The following is a 17,810-nucleotide window of genomic DNA, read 5'->3' as shown; positions in this document are numbered from 1 at the left end:
CAATGTGGCCTTGTTGGAATAGTTGCGGCTTTGTTGGAGAAAGTGTTTCACTAAAGGGTGGTGGGCTTTGAGGTCTCAGAAGCTCAGGCCATGTCCAACGTGGCATTCTCTTCCTGCAGCTCAGAAGCAGAACTCTCAGCTCTTTCTCCAGCACCATGTCTGCCTTCACACCACTATCCTTTCCGCCATGATGATAATGGACTAAACCTCTGAAACTGTAAGCCAGCCCCAAATAATGCTTGTCTTTATAGGAGTTTCTGTTCATGGTGTCTCCTCACAGCCACAGAAACCCTAAGACCCTTGCCGACATCTATTGGAGAGCTATCCCTTCATAAAAGCAGAATGTAAATTCCAACTGGTGCCAGGGAGCAGCCATGCGGCTCTGTTGCCAGAGAGGAAAGGTCTTTGTTTTTAGGACACCTGGAAGCCAATCGCCGGTGTTTACCAGATGGGGGCTGTGGAGACTGCTGTGGGCTGTTTGCCTATTCCCTGCTCTGCCCCTTCCTGTGACTTGCCCAAAAGCAGGACATGTGAGGTATGTAGTGGCCTTTTCCTCTCAAAATCCAGATGAAGGCTAAAGGTTCTTACTTTACGATTTTTCCACCAAGTGCCACGTTTGAGGCTGTGATAAATCAACAAGTTAGTAAGTTGTGTTTACAGGACCATGTCTCAGAATTGACACACCAAACTCTTTATTTGTGAGGCTACCACGGTGAAAATTTGAAAGCTTAAGACCATTTGTTAAGTAAAATATTAGCAGAACACAAATACCAGGGTTTTGGTCTGCTAACATCAATGTCCAAAAGAGGCTCACGGAATCATTAAATATACTAAGATTAAAGCCATGAGCCCCTTGGATCCCTTTATACGTAGAGATAATTGATGGTGATGGTGGTGGTGGTATTATCAGCCCTTCCTATGTGCCAAGTACTGCTGTACACATTTTTCATGTGTGAATACCATCTGTCACTGTCTTTACACCCATTGTATTAGTGAGGGCACTGAAGTACAGAGGGGCTTAAAATAAACAAAACAACAAAACCCTCAAAATGACATAGCAAGCAGAGAAACAAAGATAGAAAACAGAACTGTCTACCCAACTTCCTTCTGTGCCCAGCACAAGGCCCTTACTGAGATGTTGCTGCCATCAAACCAGGTCCATCTGTGGAGAACAGCAGGGCTGACTTCATCATCCTCAACTAGGACCAGGGCAAAGCATCGATGCTAAGTGCTTCAATGCCTTCTAAGAATGCTGGTCTTCAATGCCCAACATTATCAGCAGTAATCATTTCCCTGGTGTGTAACGTAGGCTAAGAGTGTCGCTCCGACCAGTAGTTTAACACTGATCTCAGAGTTAGAAGGTAACCAGCATTACTTAGTCATGTTTCGCTCTCCTATGCCCTATCCCATAGGGCTGACAACAGAAAGTGGCATATTTCATTAGAGAGTCATGAAGCCTTACTCAAGTATGTGCTGCAGAGTTCGGAGAAATCTTCTGGAAGTTGTACTTAGCTGTTTAAAAAGCAGGCATGTGTCTTAACTCAGAAGACAGAATTCTCTGGGGTGAATGACTGAAATCCTGAGTGCTGAGCACTGACAAGTTTGAAAAGAAACTGTACAGAAACTACAAATGTGTATTAATGAACTCAGACTCCTCAGGACATGAAAAGAAATAAAGATAGAGTGTGTCTTCTAAATAACTAAATTATCTGGATGACATATGATGATCCTTTTAATAAGCAGCACGTACTATACTTTGCTGCCTGGAGAAATTGGAATCCTTGCAATATCACACAAAATATTCATTCGAATACAATGTAGCACCAAAAGGTCAAATTCTAACATAGTCTCAGGCTACCCCAGAATTCCACAGTGGAACATCACAGCAGGTTTCCCCAGGGACCTCGCTGGCTCTCTAGCGTGAAGGGGTAAACGCAGTGTCTCTGCTGCTGTGTTTAGTGTACATGGCTTTCAGTTTCCAGTCAGTTCTGGGCATTTAGATCAGTTTATCAATGCTTCATCAGAACAGTGTAAGTAAGCACTATGGCACATCACCTTACTGCTCCTTCCGTCAGATTCTGACAGCTACTGGGGGCTCCAGGCAACAGCCATTTCTCCTCACTTAATGGCCCTGGGAGCTACAGTCAAGAGTAAATGGAAGCAGTCTGACATTCCTGACACCTCCTGTCTTAATGTTTTTGTGGCATTGGGGATTGAACTTAGAGTATTGCGCATGGAAAGCAAACACCCTACCTTGAGCTGTAGCAACAGCCTTCAAACATGTTTGTACTGTTTCTGAACTGCCAAATTCAATAAGGAAAATAATCACACTGGTATTTGAGTAATTTCCTAAACTGGTTTTCTTAAAAACTTAGCCTAAAGTCAGGTATAGAGAGATCCTGCTAAGGCAAATGGTGAAGTAATGAGAAGCTAACGGTTCCTCCTTCAGTTGTCTCCATTAGTTGTGTGGGCCACAGATGCTGAGTTTGGAAAACACTATCACATTTAACCTGTTTCTCTCAGTATAAAAAATAACCAGTAATAGTAAATTAAAAAAAAATAAAAAAGAATTAGTACATGACTTGAGCAGAATAACCTTCACGGAGGGCACATGCATTTTTTTGGAGGCAGGAAGAAAACGGTTCCTAGAGGAGACATTTACATGTGCCTTATTAAGCCTTTAAATCTTAAAAATTAAATCTGAGAGCTCCAGTTTCCCTAAGCACTACGGTTAAGACCTAACTTTGAGGGTCACTTGGTTAACAGACAGAGCATCAGTGCTTTAAAGATAAACAAACACGGGGAGCGAATAGGCACAGTGTGACAAATTTTACAACATTAGCTCACAAAATGAATTACTCGGATTGAGACAAACATACAAATACAGCTTTTACCCCTCCCGCCCATCCACAGAGACAACCCTAATAGCTATGTTAAAATACTAAGCGTATTGACAGTACAGGCCAGAGTCCTGATGGACATCAGCACTGTGAAAGACGCCGTACACAGCTCTGCGCGCATGCACACACTCGGCAATGTGGGCGACAGACACCGAGCACCATCAAGGTTGTCCTTACTTGCAGACGCACAAGTGTCCTGCATGTCCCGATTCTGACTGGCAGCTGGAGCAGCTCTACATGCCAGTCATCCCAATGTACTCAGGGATGTACACACCTTATAATTAGAAAACGTGAAGGCGTCAAGGACGTTAGACAGATTGAAAACACATCCAAAGATTAATTTGTAAAGGCATTGAAGAAATGTCATCGCAAACGTCAATGAAAGGGTGTACCTGCTCCTTCACGGAAGCTAGAATAGTGGTGGCTGTGGTCTCGGGTTCCATGCCTGGGCCAGTGGAGACAGCTTCCTGGTGGGTCTGTGGTTGCCCCTCCTCCACCAGTGAGGCCTGTTCAGGGGCGGGCATTCCTCCTGCAATCAAGCAGGCAAAGGGTTAACACTGCTTCCTGAGCCTCTCAGGGGCTGGGATTTGCTGCTGAGTCCCACTGTAGATGATTCCTAAGAACTACAGTGGCTGGCTATAGAATGATCATAAGTTTAATAGCAAAATAATACATACTTGATAATATTTAAAAATCATTGTAGAAAAATGACATTAAAAGGGCTGGAGGAGGGCTCTTTAAATGTCTCAATTTTCCAGGAAGTATGTACACAAAAGACATCTACAAACATGAATTGACAGGAAAATACTTTATTGATTGTAGAAGCTTAGACAATAGGTTTAAAAAAGAAATTTGAAACTCAAGAAAAGCTTGAAAGTTAACAAATGAAGTCTATGGTTTTGAAAACAAGTTTTGAGCCCTAATAACTTACAACCAGGACCCCCGTGGTGGGACTCTCAGAGCTTAGTTTCTTTCAAGTAATCTGATCACTTGGATCTGCAGCTACAGAACAGGTTCCTAGCGGCAGACGTCTCCTGAGACAACTCTACTGTGTTCCCAAGAAGACTTAGTAACCTCCCACAGACGTTCTACACACTTAGAGAATAGCAAAATGTATAAGTGTGTATTACAAACACTTTGATAATACAGAAGTATATTGAAAGATGATTTTATCATAAGACTAATGCTTTACATATGTAATTAATGCTTAAGTAATCCCTGTTGAATAAAATATACAAATGACACCTTTTTGATTTCTCTCACTTCTTGTCATTGGGCAAATGCCACTAAATAAATCCTAGAATGCCAGAAGACCATGTCCATTTAAATGTGCTATTATTGCCCTTACACAGAGGCAGCAAACATTGTATTTTTGCCAACATTCTCCATGGTTAATTCTAAATACTACTCCGAACTTTTACTTCAGTTTCTAACAAATTAACTCCTACGGTGTTCATGTGTATCCTTTGATCTAGGAATTTTTTTCCATTCCCTTAACTTCCAAACCAGCTGCTCTTCCCCAAACAATACTCTACATAAAAGGGAAGGCTCCCATGCCAAACACTATCTTCCTCTACTCTATCCTGACCGCTGGGTCTCTGCTGGACATACTCACAGGCACAGGCGACGGGCGTGGGTCTGATGGGAGGGAGCATCTGTGTCTTCCCAAGGTGAAGCCTTGCTCAGGAGACTCTCGCACCTGCTCTGGAGGTGAGCTCTTGGTCTCACAGAGCATAAGCCCTGGGTGGACTCTAATCTACAAGCCAATCTCCTCCTGTGGGACTGGTAGGAGGGGCTTCATTCTCGGATCAAGTGAGTCTAGGATCAAAACCTGGAAGCAGCAAGACAAAGCCTCACATTCTTCACTGATAAAAATGGACACACTAATATTTATACCACACAATTCCGCGGTTTTTACGGCCAGCCATCTTTATCTTTTATAATGTGTTTATTGAGGTGTAAAGCACATTCAAAATACTAGCTGCTGGAGTTCTATTTTTACCAAGTGCTTATCAAAGATAACACCAACAGGTCTACTGAGGGAAAAACACTATGCAGCCCAATGAGGCAGTCAAGGCAAGTAGTGGGATGAAAGTATTGTGGCCATTGTGGAGGACAGAAATCCACACCTTAAAATTAACAGATGGCTGGGAAGAGCAAAACTGTTACCATGCAACAGTGAAACAAACAGTGCCAACACCCAAGCAATCTAAATGTCAAGAGTGTAATAAGAAACAGCCAATGTGTCGGAAGGAAAGGATGAAGAAGTCATCAAGCAAAAGGGAGTCTAGAAAAGGAGCAGAGCATCCACTCTGTTATGCAAAGGACACACTGCGTTTAAAGACAGATACCAAATCCAGTCACCGTATGTCAGGGAGTGCACTGTACTTTGTTTACTAATGTTTGTTTTGGTGCGCATAGCCTCCCAGGCTTACTGGAGCATGATGGGCATCCTGAGAGCACAAGGGTGCTCACTCACATGCGGGAGGGTGGGAGGAGGTGGAGGAAGGCAGTCATAGCTCATCATCTCTCGGATTCGGCAAGCTATGAATCAGAGAAGGCAAAGTCTAAAAGCGGCAAACAGTGACACAACACTGAAGTAGCAGAGGTGCAAAGAGCACGCTTATGGAGGAAACTGCTACGATGCAGGAGTAACGGTCACTAGCGGGCTATTTTCTTTCGATTCCTCAATAACCAGGATGTGATGTACAGCTACAGGGTGGAGAGTGGAGACACTGAGCCTTCTCTCTGTACCTATCCTCAAGCACTATAACCCAAAAGGAACCTCACAGTAAGATGTGTATTTTTGAATCACTTTTACAATCACAGATCCATTAATGAGTTGGAAATAAAGCTAAGTAAAGCTAAACACAAAAGCTGATTCCTCCTTTTGCCAAGTCCAGAGGTAAGCATTCATAATGACTATGGTCACAGAATGCTAATACACTTTCCTCTGTGAACACACAAACGTAAGAGACAGTGCAGCAGCAAGCCGAGTCATCCTCAGTGGGCGCAAGGTCCTAGAGCCGAGTGATCACTGCGACCTGAGAACACTGAACCATCCTAGGGGCTTTCCAAAGAAACGTGGAGAAGGAAAACATCGTGCCAGGAAATGGAAGGAGTGAATGCCATGCCTACATTTTTAGAAAAGAGAAGGTAGATTCCTCACATTACAAACAAGACAGAGACAAGATGCTGGGTGTGATTCTTCAAAGAATGTTATGCAAGAATGATTTTGGTGAACTAAGAAGAGGTGCACCAAGGAAGTCACAGTCAAATTTCTTTCTTCGGCAGTGTAACCATGGAAATGCAGTGTATCTCAATTCTAGTGAGGCAGGCACAATATTAAAAGTCCCTTATGATACTATAATTAACATAGAAATGGGGCTGAAACAAGGGCAACTGCTGACTTGAACAATCTATAAATACCTGAATGAAATAAATCAATCTATAGAGGATTCTAATGTTATGCCAGAGTTCTGAACTTGACCTAATACTAACCAAAACCTTCACCAACAATATAGATAATATGGAGGGCATGTTCAAAATCTTCAGTAAGAAGGACAAACAGTGAATTTACCAAATAACAAAACTAGAATACAAGCAAGAGAAGTATTATTCAGTTGCATTAATGAGCTGCCTTTCATGAGATAAAAACAACAGAATAAGCAAACGCAAGGTCCCACATGACGTCAGCTCAGCAGCATGCGGGGCAGATATGTAGATGCTCTAGGTCCAAGAGTGAGCAGCCCAAAAGCCAAGGGAATCTTAAGCTACATTGATTCGGAATTTAAGAAGATTGGAGGGGGTCTAATGGGCATATGGCTCCCACTCCCCTCCCCTGCTTCAGGTTCCTTGGGACATAAAGGGCTCTGCTGTTACTCCCAGTCATAGGAAGGGTGATGATGAACTGTGTTGGTTTTGCACCTTATAGACTCAAAATTTCTCAGACGAAAGAGAGCAGATCTCAGTGAAACAAGGACAAAAAAGAAGGCTAACCCAAGAAAGCTAAGGCCTGTGCAGACAAGCAGATCCTCTGACCCTCTGAAGGGCTGCTATGGACACACAAGGCTAAAAGCTCTAGGTGACAACCCCGAGAGCTACATTAAACATGTCTTTGTAACAGAAGTGTATCACTCTACTTCTACACTTAGGATCTGAATAGCCATCACATCGCTCTGGAAGATCATTCCTTCTGAACTGTGGTCCAAATATGGGAAACTCAGCAGGAGTGTTGGCTGGAGGTGTTACAGTAGACGCAGGAAACAAAAGCTGACACAGACTGACTTCCACATCCCCAGTTGTTATAAAGCCCCTCATGAATCTTCAGACACTATCAACTGCACTACACTTCCTCTTTTAGGAGAAGGTGGAGGCCAGGGAGCCAGGCTTGTGCTGAGGGAACAGCAGCCTGCATCCGGTGCTCTTCCTGTCTCGAAGTGCAGTTCAGGGATTCCAGGTGAGCTGCCTCATGAGGTTGCAGGTTCCATTGTTGGACTCTGCCCCTTTGAGCCTCCTACGACATTTGTTGGGAAGCAGATGAGTAATTATGGGTTTTCAAGGTATGATTTAGCAAAGACAAAGATTACTGAGAAACTGAGGGTTCTGAGTTACATGTGTTTCTGAGGATTCTGTACCCCACACTGAACTGATTAGTGGGCTTTTCTTTGTACTCATATTGGCAGCTCTCATATATTCTAGTGTGATGGGCTGAGGTTTTTCTTTGTAGTTTATAAAACATATAGGCAGTTTATGGCCCTGTAAACATAATTCCATATATGACAGATAAATCACAAAATCATCTCTACTAAATGTTTAAGCTGGGACATTAACTCAATGTTTATCTTTATTCTCTTCTAATTGCATTTTAAAAACTTTTAATCCAAATATAAGTATAGTTTTTTTCACCAAACTACTAAAATGGTGGACTCTACATCTTTCCTTCTTTTCTGAGATAGAAGTACGGAATATAAAATATATTTTCTGACTTCATTTAGAACACTCAGGAAAACATATTGACAAGAACCAAAATATATTTACTTAAAAGTTCTTAAGATAAAATAATGATGTTTAAGAACAAATTAAGGTAATTTAAGCTAAAAAAACAATGTGAACATTTAAATATGATTCAAATATATAAAGACACTAATGACACAGGTGATAAAAACATTTAAAGTGAAACCAGAATAAGAGACACAGTAAAACTAAGAAAAATCATTAATACTAGACAGTAAGTGAAAGCATCTCTTTGCTTTGTTTATAATGAAACTGGGGGAACATTGCAGAAGCAAGCCCAGCCCTAGGAAACTGAGAGTGTACCTACTGAGTTGAACATCTTCGGGACCATATGTTATCTATGCTAGAGTCTAAAGTTCTAGACCAACTACTCAGTCACAGTTTTAAAATCCTCGGAAGTAGAGGCAGTATCGAAAGCTGCAATGTTTAAGAAAGGATTAGAGGAGAAATGCTAACCCTCTAATCACAGCTCACCCTAAAATATGTTCGTATGGTGAGAAACTGTACAGCATGGAGGCACATGCCAAGTAGTGTAGTGATCCTAGAGAAGAGTCTATGCACAGTGAGAGGTTGTGATTTATTTACTTTATGATCAGAAGATCCCTGCAAGATGTTTAAGCAAAGACTCCAATAAGGCCTTGCGAAGAGTGCTATCTAGATGGCCAATAGTGAAACGCTCAATTCTATTAATAACTAAAGATACAAATTAATAATGCAACATAATGCTATCAATACACAACTTGCACAAGAGCAAAACACTAAATTTCAAACTTTGGCGAAGGTGGAGGCGGGAGGGTAAATATCATTTGCCATTGTTGAACACGTGAGTGAGTCAGCCATTTCCAATACAGTAGGCATCGTCTAATGAGAGACCTACATGCAGGGCCCGTTCTCTAGTGAGCCCATTCTCAATTAGGGAGACACTCTCTTGTCCCCAAGAAGCTGGACAGATAATCTAGTATTTTTAAAAAGTCATAAATTCCCAATAACCCGTATCAGTAGCGTAAACGATTACATCATGGTATGCGCATGTGACTCGCTTCACTGAACCTGCAAACCCGACTCTGTAAAACAAAATGCCCTCCCAACTACGGTGCCTACAGGACACAAACTTACCTAGAATACAGAGTAGAAACCCAGTTCTGCAAAACGTACAGCATGTAAAATAAGACCGCATTTCTCAGAGAATATAGTCATGCACTGATGAGTAGCAAGAGATGATCATCCAGAGCATGACGGCAACAGATGTTTCCCTGGGCACAGAGGGCCTGGAAAGCCATCCGTGGCTAACTTCTCCACTAGTGGCCTGGCTACAGCACTAATCGCATGGAATGCTCTGGCTTTTAACTGTATTTATTTCCTATGCATTCTCCTGTAGTGGCTTTTTAAAAAGGTTAAATGAAGAAGGTTAAAGACTAACGCTAGAGCTGGCAGTTGGCTCAGCAGTCGAAAGTGCAGTCGCTTGCTGTGTAAATACAGGGACTGGAGTTCAGACACCGGAACCCAGGCCAACTCCAGGTGAGCATGATGGCCCAACTGCAACTCCAACCTCGGAAGACAGAGCAGAGCTATCCCGGAAGCAGTAACGCTAGCCAGGGTAGCAATGCTAGCTATGCTGGCAGCGAGCTCTGAATTTATTGAGAGATCTTGGCTCAAAGTATAAGGTAGAAAAGTGATAAAGGAAGATTCCTGACATCAGCTTCAGGCTTCTGACATTCTTGTGCACACATTCCCCCCCCATATATGGAAACACAAAGAGAAAAGACTAACAGAATAGAACTTACCACACTAGGTATGACCCATAAACAGAAACACTGAATAAAAGCAAAATTATAAGCAACACAATAACACTCCTAGATTAACTGCTACATGTATACATTTTAACTATTTTAATAAAAAAGGAGGCCCATGTCACAAATATTACTCAAAGCCTTGTACTGCTCAATAACTGTTTCAATTTCAGAAACAGAAACAGTTAGTGACAGAATGAGCATTGCTCACTTCACTGTCCAGACACTGGGCTGTGTCCAGTGGGATGGGAGACCAAGCTCCCATAACAACATGACAGTACTGCACAACTGCCCATAAGGAGTAGGAATTGATCCTGATAAGCATAAGGAGTAGGAATTGATCCTGATAAGCATAAGGAGTAGGAATTGATCCTGATAAGCATAAGGAGTAGGAAATTATCCTGATAAGCATAAGGAGTAGGAATTGATCCTGATAAGCATAAGGAGTAGGAAATTATCCTGATAAGCATAAGGAGTAGGAATTGATCCTGATAAGCATAAGGAGTAGGAATTGATCCTGATAAGCATAAGGAGTAGGAATTGATCCTAATAAGCATAGTTTACACTGAGCTATTTTCAACTCTTCTTCTCACGAAGAACAAAGAGGAAAGGACACTTCCTTTTGGAAAGCACTACAGGGCTTGGATTTTTTTTTTCTTTTTTTTAAATAAAGGAGCTGGATTCATTGTAATATAGAGATGCCATACTGAGGAAGAGAGAGGAAAGGGAACCTTAATAATGCCCAGTGGTGTCTGGGATTCAAAGTACGCAGAGACAAGACGGGGCCATCCACAGATCCTGAGTCCAGTTGAACTCTGGGATGAGTGGACTGAGAGGTGGAGGAGCACAGACTTCCTCTTCTGGCTCACAGCTTGACGAGATAGCAAAGAGGCATTTTCTTTTCTTTTCTTTTCTTTTCTTTTTAATTTTAAGAAACCTAGTCAGGTCTAGAAATTTCAAAAATGTCACCAGTGTGCCAAAACCTCAGAAAGATACTGGGTTCAGGTCTATGGTAAAGCAGCCAGGGGACACAGTAGAGACAGGCTGGGCATGTGGTGGGAACACTGAAGACTGAGGGCCTGGCAGACAGCTGGCCCTGAGGGCAGAGCTTGGAGGGCCAGGAGGAGGGGACATTCAGGGGGGCACGTGCTGCAGGAGTGCCCAAGCACTGCCATACACCAAAGCAGTGAACCGGACAGGAAGCCTCTGCTGCTGCAGCCCAGGAAGAGCAATGTCCCCAAACAGAAGGCAGTGACGAAGGGCAGGCGACACTAATGCTCTCAGTGCTCATTTGTGTGAAGAGAGAGAGAGAAGGGGGGGGCAGGGGTGCTGAACAAAATAAAGCTACAGGTTATAATGAAGGAACTCAGGTTAAAAGAATGAAGAGCAAAATGTTATCTGAGGGTTGTTCATGATGAGATCACAAAATTCCAAGAACCCCGGGGATTAGGACAGACCCAAATATTATTTCAGAGGCAAGAAAGAAAAACGAAAACAAGAAGCAAGAATCAGTTTGGCCATAACTGGTTCTCAGTTACAGCAAACCCGAGAAAGCTTACAACTATCAGCAGCTGCTATGCAGGCAACAAGGGGAGGTTCTTCGTATGTTTTAGGGAAGGCATCACTCTGCCATCCAGGTCGGCCGCAAACTCATCAAGTCAAAGCTTTGTTCAAAGGTGAGGAGCTTTGGCCATGGAGGCCTCTTGCCTCGGCCTCCTAAGTACTGAGATTACATATGTGCACCATTATGCTCTGCTAAAATTACGGCATTTTACAGAATACGAGAACTCAGAACAATCTTTAAAGAGAGTTCTGTCACCAAATCAAATACAATGGAGAAAAATTTAGAACAAAAGAAATAGTACTAAGTGACACAGGATTCAGTAAAACGAAATCTCAGAATATTCAAGTTCTCTGTGGTAGCCACACAGAAAGGAGCAATAAGACGACGAAGTAAGGCTGTGCTGACTGACAGGGATGAGCCTCTAAGGCAGTGATTCTCAACCCGTGGGTCTCAACCCCTTGAGGAGCTGTGACCCTTTTGCAGGGGTCACCTAAGACCATCAGAAAACACGGGTATTTACGTCGCAACTGATAACTGAAGCAACAAAGGAAATAAGCTGGGGTTGGGAATTGGCACAGCTTGAGGATGAAGGGTCACAATATTAGAAAGGTTGTGAACCACTGCTCTAAGGAGAGGCAGCACTCAGCCCACCCTGCTGCATCTCAGCGAACTATCAGAGACTACAGCTGAGGAGGCCGAACAGCAGCTTCCCTTCAAACTGGGAGGAAGTTCAGACACCAGGAAGGGAGCAATCCCAGCCATCCCAGGCAAGAAGGCGGAAGACAGTCCACCTCAGACCTTCACGATCTGACCAATCAACAGCTGACTGCAGCCGCCTGAGGAGCCAGCCAGGCCCTGCAGAGCAACCTCCTTGCCAAGGTGCAGTGCTGAGAAAGGCAAGTAAGCCCAGTACACACAGTAAGGATGAAGAAACCAAATACCCACCAAGGACCATAACACATAATTTACATGTTTTAAATATCATAAGATTAAAAATAACATTTTATGTGCTGATTTTTTTTCTGAAAATACCACTTTATTTACATTTCTGATCTACTTTACATGTGATACTATAGAGTAGGTATTATTAAAAGTAATAAAGACCCTGACCATCAATCTATTCCCAGGCTAAAAGGCAATACCAGTCAAATTAGTGAATCACCACAAAAAAGTGCACTTTGGGGAAATGGGGGACTTGGAGCACACAATGGCCAGCAGGTGGTGATGGGGCTCAGGTGGGAAACGGCCCGCCTATGATTTTCATTTTATAAACATTTTTGCTTAAAATTTTGCCTTAGATTTAGACCTCCTAATCTCCATCTCCGTCGACTGTTGTCTCATGTGACTTGCAATTAAAGGCATAGTAAGCCGTATCACACTCAGTCTGCTCCACAATCTGTGTTCTTCATCAGCTTTCGTATGTAATTCCAGTGTTAGCCAAGATTAAAGTCCAATGGAGCTAGTAGTGGATTGAGAAATACAGTGATCGGCGCCTGAATTACTAAAGGCAATTACACACAAAGACTGTTTATTTGAGAACTTGAGCACTTAATAAATATTATACAGGCTTATAAAATGTTAAAAAAAAAAAAAGTACGTCATGCAGTAACATCTTTTATCCTCCTTAGCGATTGTCTTCTTAACTGATGACACTGGCTTTTCTTTCCTCACAGACTACCTGACTGGCCTTTTGTGTCCTGCCTGAGGTTCCAGTATTCTGCACTGAACTTCAATTTGTCACAAATTAATTCATTTTTAATTTAAAGGTTCAATTTAAAATTCTCCACATGTGAATCATCTCAGCGCTAGCTGCTCGAGTGAGCGAAGCCGGGGAGCACGTGGGCAGCTCCAAACTCTGCTAGCCCACGTGATGACCGCAGCCCACGGCACAGGCAGCCCCTTGCCATGTGTGAGACACGCACAGTGCTGCGACTGCCGCAGACTTCCTGTGTGTATGGGAACTGGCGCTCGGTGTCTCAGAGCCATCAGCATGCGGCATGATGAAGACCACGAAGAATCAAAATCAACTTAATCCTGCGACTCCTCACCCCCTCATGCTTGGGACTAAATGTGAGTGTCCAAGACGGGGGCTCTACCACCAAATCCAACCCCAAGCCCTCAACCCTGATTTGCCACAGACCCCCCACTTTCTCTTGAGGGCTCCTGTGAACCCTCTGAGCCTGGGGAACATATGCCGGGAAATCCTTCTACATAATATTCATGGTCAGTAATGAGTTAATGCCATTAGAAGGAAACAGTGCTTCATACTTCACAACTAAAATCTGAATCCGACCTTCCAGTGTGGGCAGCATATTAAAGTAAAAACAGCAATTATGTACTGTATGCTGGTTTTTATGTCAAGTTGACACACACTAGGGTCATCTGGGAAGAAGGCATCTTAATTGAGAAAATGCCTCCATGGGATTGCCTGTACAAAGTTTATTGGGCATTTTCTTGATTGAAGACTCATGTGGAAGGGCCCAGCTCACTGTGGGTGGTGCCACCCCTAGGTTAGTGACCGTGGAGTGGGTAAGAAAGCAGGCTGAGGGGCAAGCCAGTGAGCAGTCCTTCTCCCGGCCTCTGCTTCAGTGCCTGCTAGGAGTTCCCACCCCGACTTCCTCTGATGATAAGAGTATCAAGTGAGACTCCTAGGCTGAGATAGACTTTCCTCCCCAAGTTGTTTTTGGTCATTGTGTCTATCTCAGTAACAGAAAGTAAATTAACACAGTGCACTAATAATGGCAAAGAAGTTACATTTTTAAAATTAATAATAAAGGTTCCTGCCAAGAGAATGAAGTGTGAATTTGTGTTTTGGCTATAAGATGGGTCCTATGGTTTTGAAAGTTCAGTTTTTAACTGTAGGAATGAATGATTTTCTAGAAAAAGAATGCAGTCTGACCCAGGCTGATTCAAGTCTTAACTCTTTTTTCATGCACATTCACGTGGATTAGGCTAGGTATACAGCAGACATTACTGTGTTTGAGCAGATCAACTCCCCAGCTGGGATGCATCACGACCTGCTTTAACATGTCCAGTCCGAGGCAGATGGCAATCTGAGAGGCACTTCAGTACATGTACAGGTTGCAAAGGAGGGCTGACAGATTTGAACTGGAGAATCATCAAATATTAATTACACATACATTTAATGTCTCTTTTAATAAGTATGATTTAAATAATGATGCTTTTAATAATTTACAGCTTTTAAAGTAGCTCTTGGGAGTAAAAACTCCAAAGGAAAAAAAAAAAAAAAAGAAAAGAAACAAAAAGGGAAAAAGCAGTCTACTGTGACAATGATGACGCCTTGGCTTCCTGTGCTGTCTTCAGCTGAATCGGAGGAACCATGGCAGCTTTTGGTCTCTACCACTTGGTTTTAGTTTGCATGCTTAATGGCAGCTAGCAAGGAGCCAAGTACATGCTCACATTTAACCTCGACAAATACTTTTTTTAAAAAAGCACAGGAGAAAACATCAGCCTTTTAGACATAATGTCTGTGACTTTGATGCTCCTAGCGAGCAACAGGCTCAATGGCAATTATTTCCCAGTGACGCACTGTGGGTCCTGAGGGCAGGACTCACGGCTGTATTCCCAGCTCCTGGGAAACAGACTGAAGCAGAGAAGTGTTCCGTAAGCACGCGTCTATCTGTCCTGCTGGCACAGGGAAAGAATGGCAGCACATTTATGTCTGCATGGAAATGCCACACCGTGCGAGGCGTCACAACAGTAAGACGTTGGAGAGCCCCTGGGCTAGCAGGGAGGAAAGGAAGAGATAGTGAGAAAAATGCAATGATAAAGATGTACAGACACACAGCAGACAGCAGGAAGGGAGGAGACCAGTGTGGTGTGATGCAGAAAGGTCATCTGAAGCTGAGAGCACTGGAAGAACAGAGGTGTGAGCCTCCCTGTGTTAAATGAAGAGAGAGCTGGGTCTAAATTTGGTGGAGCAGGAAGAGGAGGAGCCAGGAAGGCAGCTCTGGAGATGAGAAGACGAAGGAAGCAAGTGAACAAAGGAAGACATGAATCACTCACTCTTGGGCAGCCAAGGATGAGTCTGGGTGCTGAGACGAGGTTATGTATGTGTTCCAGTACCTGATGGAATGTGTCAATGTGACCTCCAAGTAGGTCAGACCCAGGAGAAACTGGGAGAGTAAAAGCCAAACAGCATCATCATGGGAGGGGCAGGAGAAAAGCCGGGCAGGCCTGTGAACATTGAACAGTGACTGTGGCTAGAAAGCAGGTTGATGGGAGAGCCGAAGCCTGCCCCAGGAAAGTTACTGTGTCCTTCCTACACTGAGTCCCTGGAGACAAGATGGTGGCTATAGTTCGTTTCTTGTCTAAGAGAACGAGAGAAGAGCACAAACACATGCACAGCTGTTATCACCGTCTGCACCAACATCCTTACAGAAAGCATCCTGGTGCCAGAGACGGGCGGGAAAATAGAAAAATCGGTAAAAATAAGGGCAGTCTGGGACATGTCAATGGATCTTCTCCTCAGGAGGCCCACACACCGTAAAACTAGACTAAAGGAATAGACTACACCATCTCAACCAAATCAGAAGCCAGCTACCATCCACTGTGTATGGCTGCCATCAGAATGGGAGAATGGAATGGGAAGTTAGCATACGAGAAAAAAAAATCTTGGGTTTTCATCCTATCTGGAGAAACAAGAGATGACAAGAAAGATCCCTGTGCTTAAATGCATTAAAGGGGTGGTCCTGCGAGTTCTCCTGACCTTCTCCACTGCAACAAGAGACTAGGTTCACTAAGGTGATGGCTCCCTTGATCCCTAGGGTACCTGATGCTCAAGCAATATAGTGATCAGAAGACCATGGACTTCTAAATCACTCCCAGGTCTCAGAACTGTAAGTGATATCAGCTTCGGCACTGTGGGTTCAGGTGGGCTTTGCTGATACGTCTAACTGTTCTTGGAAAGGCATCAGGGGAAGCCCTCTTCAGGATGCCCACTCAAATTTAGAAATTGATAGAACTCCCTAAAACTATCAAGTACAAAAAGCTCAGCAGCCATGAACAACTGAACTCACACTGGAGTTCAGTGCGGTAAAGAACATAAATACTCAAAATGTACAAAGCAACAGCAGACAGAGAAAGTGCCTAGGCACACCAAGGTTTGTCAGAACCTGGACGCAGACAGCAGCAGCCTTTGAGCAGTGTATATACACCACCAGTCTCAGGGGCCTCGACACCCAGCCCATAATGGCTGTGCTCACTTAGCACAGTGCTACCACAAATGCACTAAAGAAACGTGATTCTTGCTCAGCTCATTGGCTTGAATCATCTTTTTGCAGAATGGTATCTTATGTTTAGAATTTCACTCCTATCTTTTTAACTTTGCTTTAATAGAATAACATCTAATTAAATTTTATGAGAAGTACAACTTCAAAGCTAAAAATTGTTTGCAAGACATAGTCTGACTTTGTAACCCTAACTGTCCTAGAACTCACTATGTAGACCAGGCTGGCCTTGAACTCACAGAGATCTATCTGCCTCCGCCTCCGCCTCCGCCTCCGCCTCCGCCTCCGCCTCCGCCTCCGCCTCCGCCTCCGCCTCCGCCTCCGCCTCCGCCTCTGCCTCTGCCTCCCAAGTGCTGGGATTAAAGGCTTGGGCCACTATGCCTAGGGAGAGCTCTCTATTTTATATATGATGAAAGGAAACCACATTTGTACATTATCCCCATTTAGTACATTTTAACAGAATGCTTGTCCTCATCAAAATGCAGTAGGGGTGGTTCTGGCCTGTACAACGTGTATGCAACAGGACAAGCGTAAGACTGTTTACAAACCTGCACTGAGGACCAGAAACATCTTCTCTACGCTATGTACACTGGAACAATCATTAAAACTAAGTTATAACTTAGGCCATTCTTTCCTGACTTCAATGCCACTGACTTTAGCTGGGACTACATATGATTTCCTGAGATGTTTTTTCCTAAACATTCAAGATATGCCTGAGGATGAGATGACTACTTTTGTGCCAACGCTTCTGGGAAAATAAGACAGAAAACAAAAATGTTTTGTTTGGAAAGTATTTTTTTTTTCAACTTGCTGCCCTCCATGTCATTTCTTCCTCTTTCTCACATATAACCTGTTCCCTCTTGCCAGAAGGAATTTCAGTCAGTCAGCTGACAGGTACATTTCTTCTAAAAGACATAACATTGTTTTGAAGTTACAGCATTCAAATAAAATAGCCAACCCTAAATTAATGAAAAGTACCTTTTTAGTCAGCATACTACAATGTGCACTGAAACGCAGGGCGGTGGGGAAGGAAGGAGGTGCCCACTGGTCACAGGGTCCCAGCAGACGCCGCAGGGTCTGAAGGCCTGTGTGCTCCCTGCTGCATCGCCTGACTGTGGCTCACAGAGCCTTCCTTGGCCCTGTGTGATCTTTTGAATAAGAGTAATTGAGCTGCAGTTTAAAGAACGGCATGGGAAAGCTGGATAGGGGGCACTTGGGAGCTCATGCTTACCTTGTGCAAGGGCCGGATTTGATCTTGGTGCTGCTGGAAAGACAAGAGCCAGGACAAAAG

The 17,810-nt window shown here is 43.5% G+C and overlaps 1 protein-coding gene across 17 annotated transcripts in view; it reads right to left on the bottom strand.

Moving 5' to 3' along the window:
* Pkp4 (plakophilin 4) overlaps positions 1-17,810 on the bottom strand; it is a 202,555-nt gene that overhangs the window by 132,980 nt on the left and 51,765 nt on the right. For 9 of the 17 annotated variants that reach the window (XM_032903335.1, XM_032903336.1, XM_032903325.1 and 6 more), the window contains exon 2: positions 3,293-3,429. The exons of 1 other annotated variant lie outside the window; for it this stretch is intronic. In XM_032903335.1, coding sequence (XP_032759226.1) covers positions 3,293-3,424 — 132 coding nt within the window. In that variant the 5' untranslated portion in view covers positions 3,425-3,429. Of the gene's footprint in view, positions 1-3,292; positions 3,430-17,810 lie in introns of those variants that run through there. 7 more of the 17 variants (XM_032903338.1, XM_032903332.1, XM_032903339.1 and 4 more) reach the window with 2 other exon arrangements.

The sequence above is a fragment of the Rattus rattus genome, chromosome 5, assembly GCF_011064425.1.
Source record: "Rattus rattus isolate New Zealand chromosome 5, Rrattus_CSIRO_v1, whole genome shotgun sequence".
NCBI lineage: Eukaryota > Metazoa > Chordata > Mammalia > Rodentia > Muridae > Rattus > Rattus rattus.
This window is presented reverse-complemented; position numbering and strand designations above follow the sequence as displayed.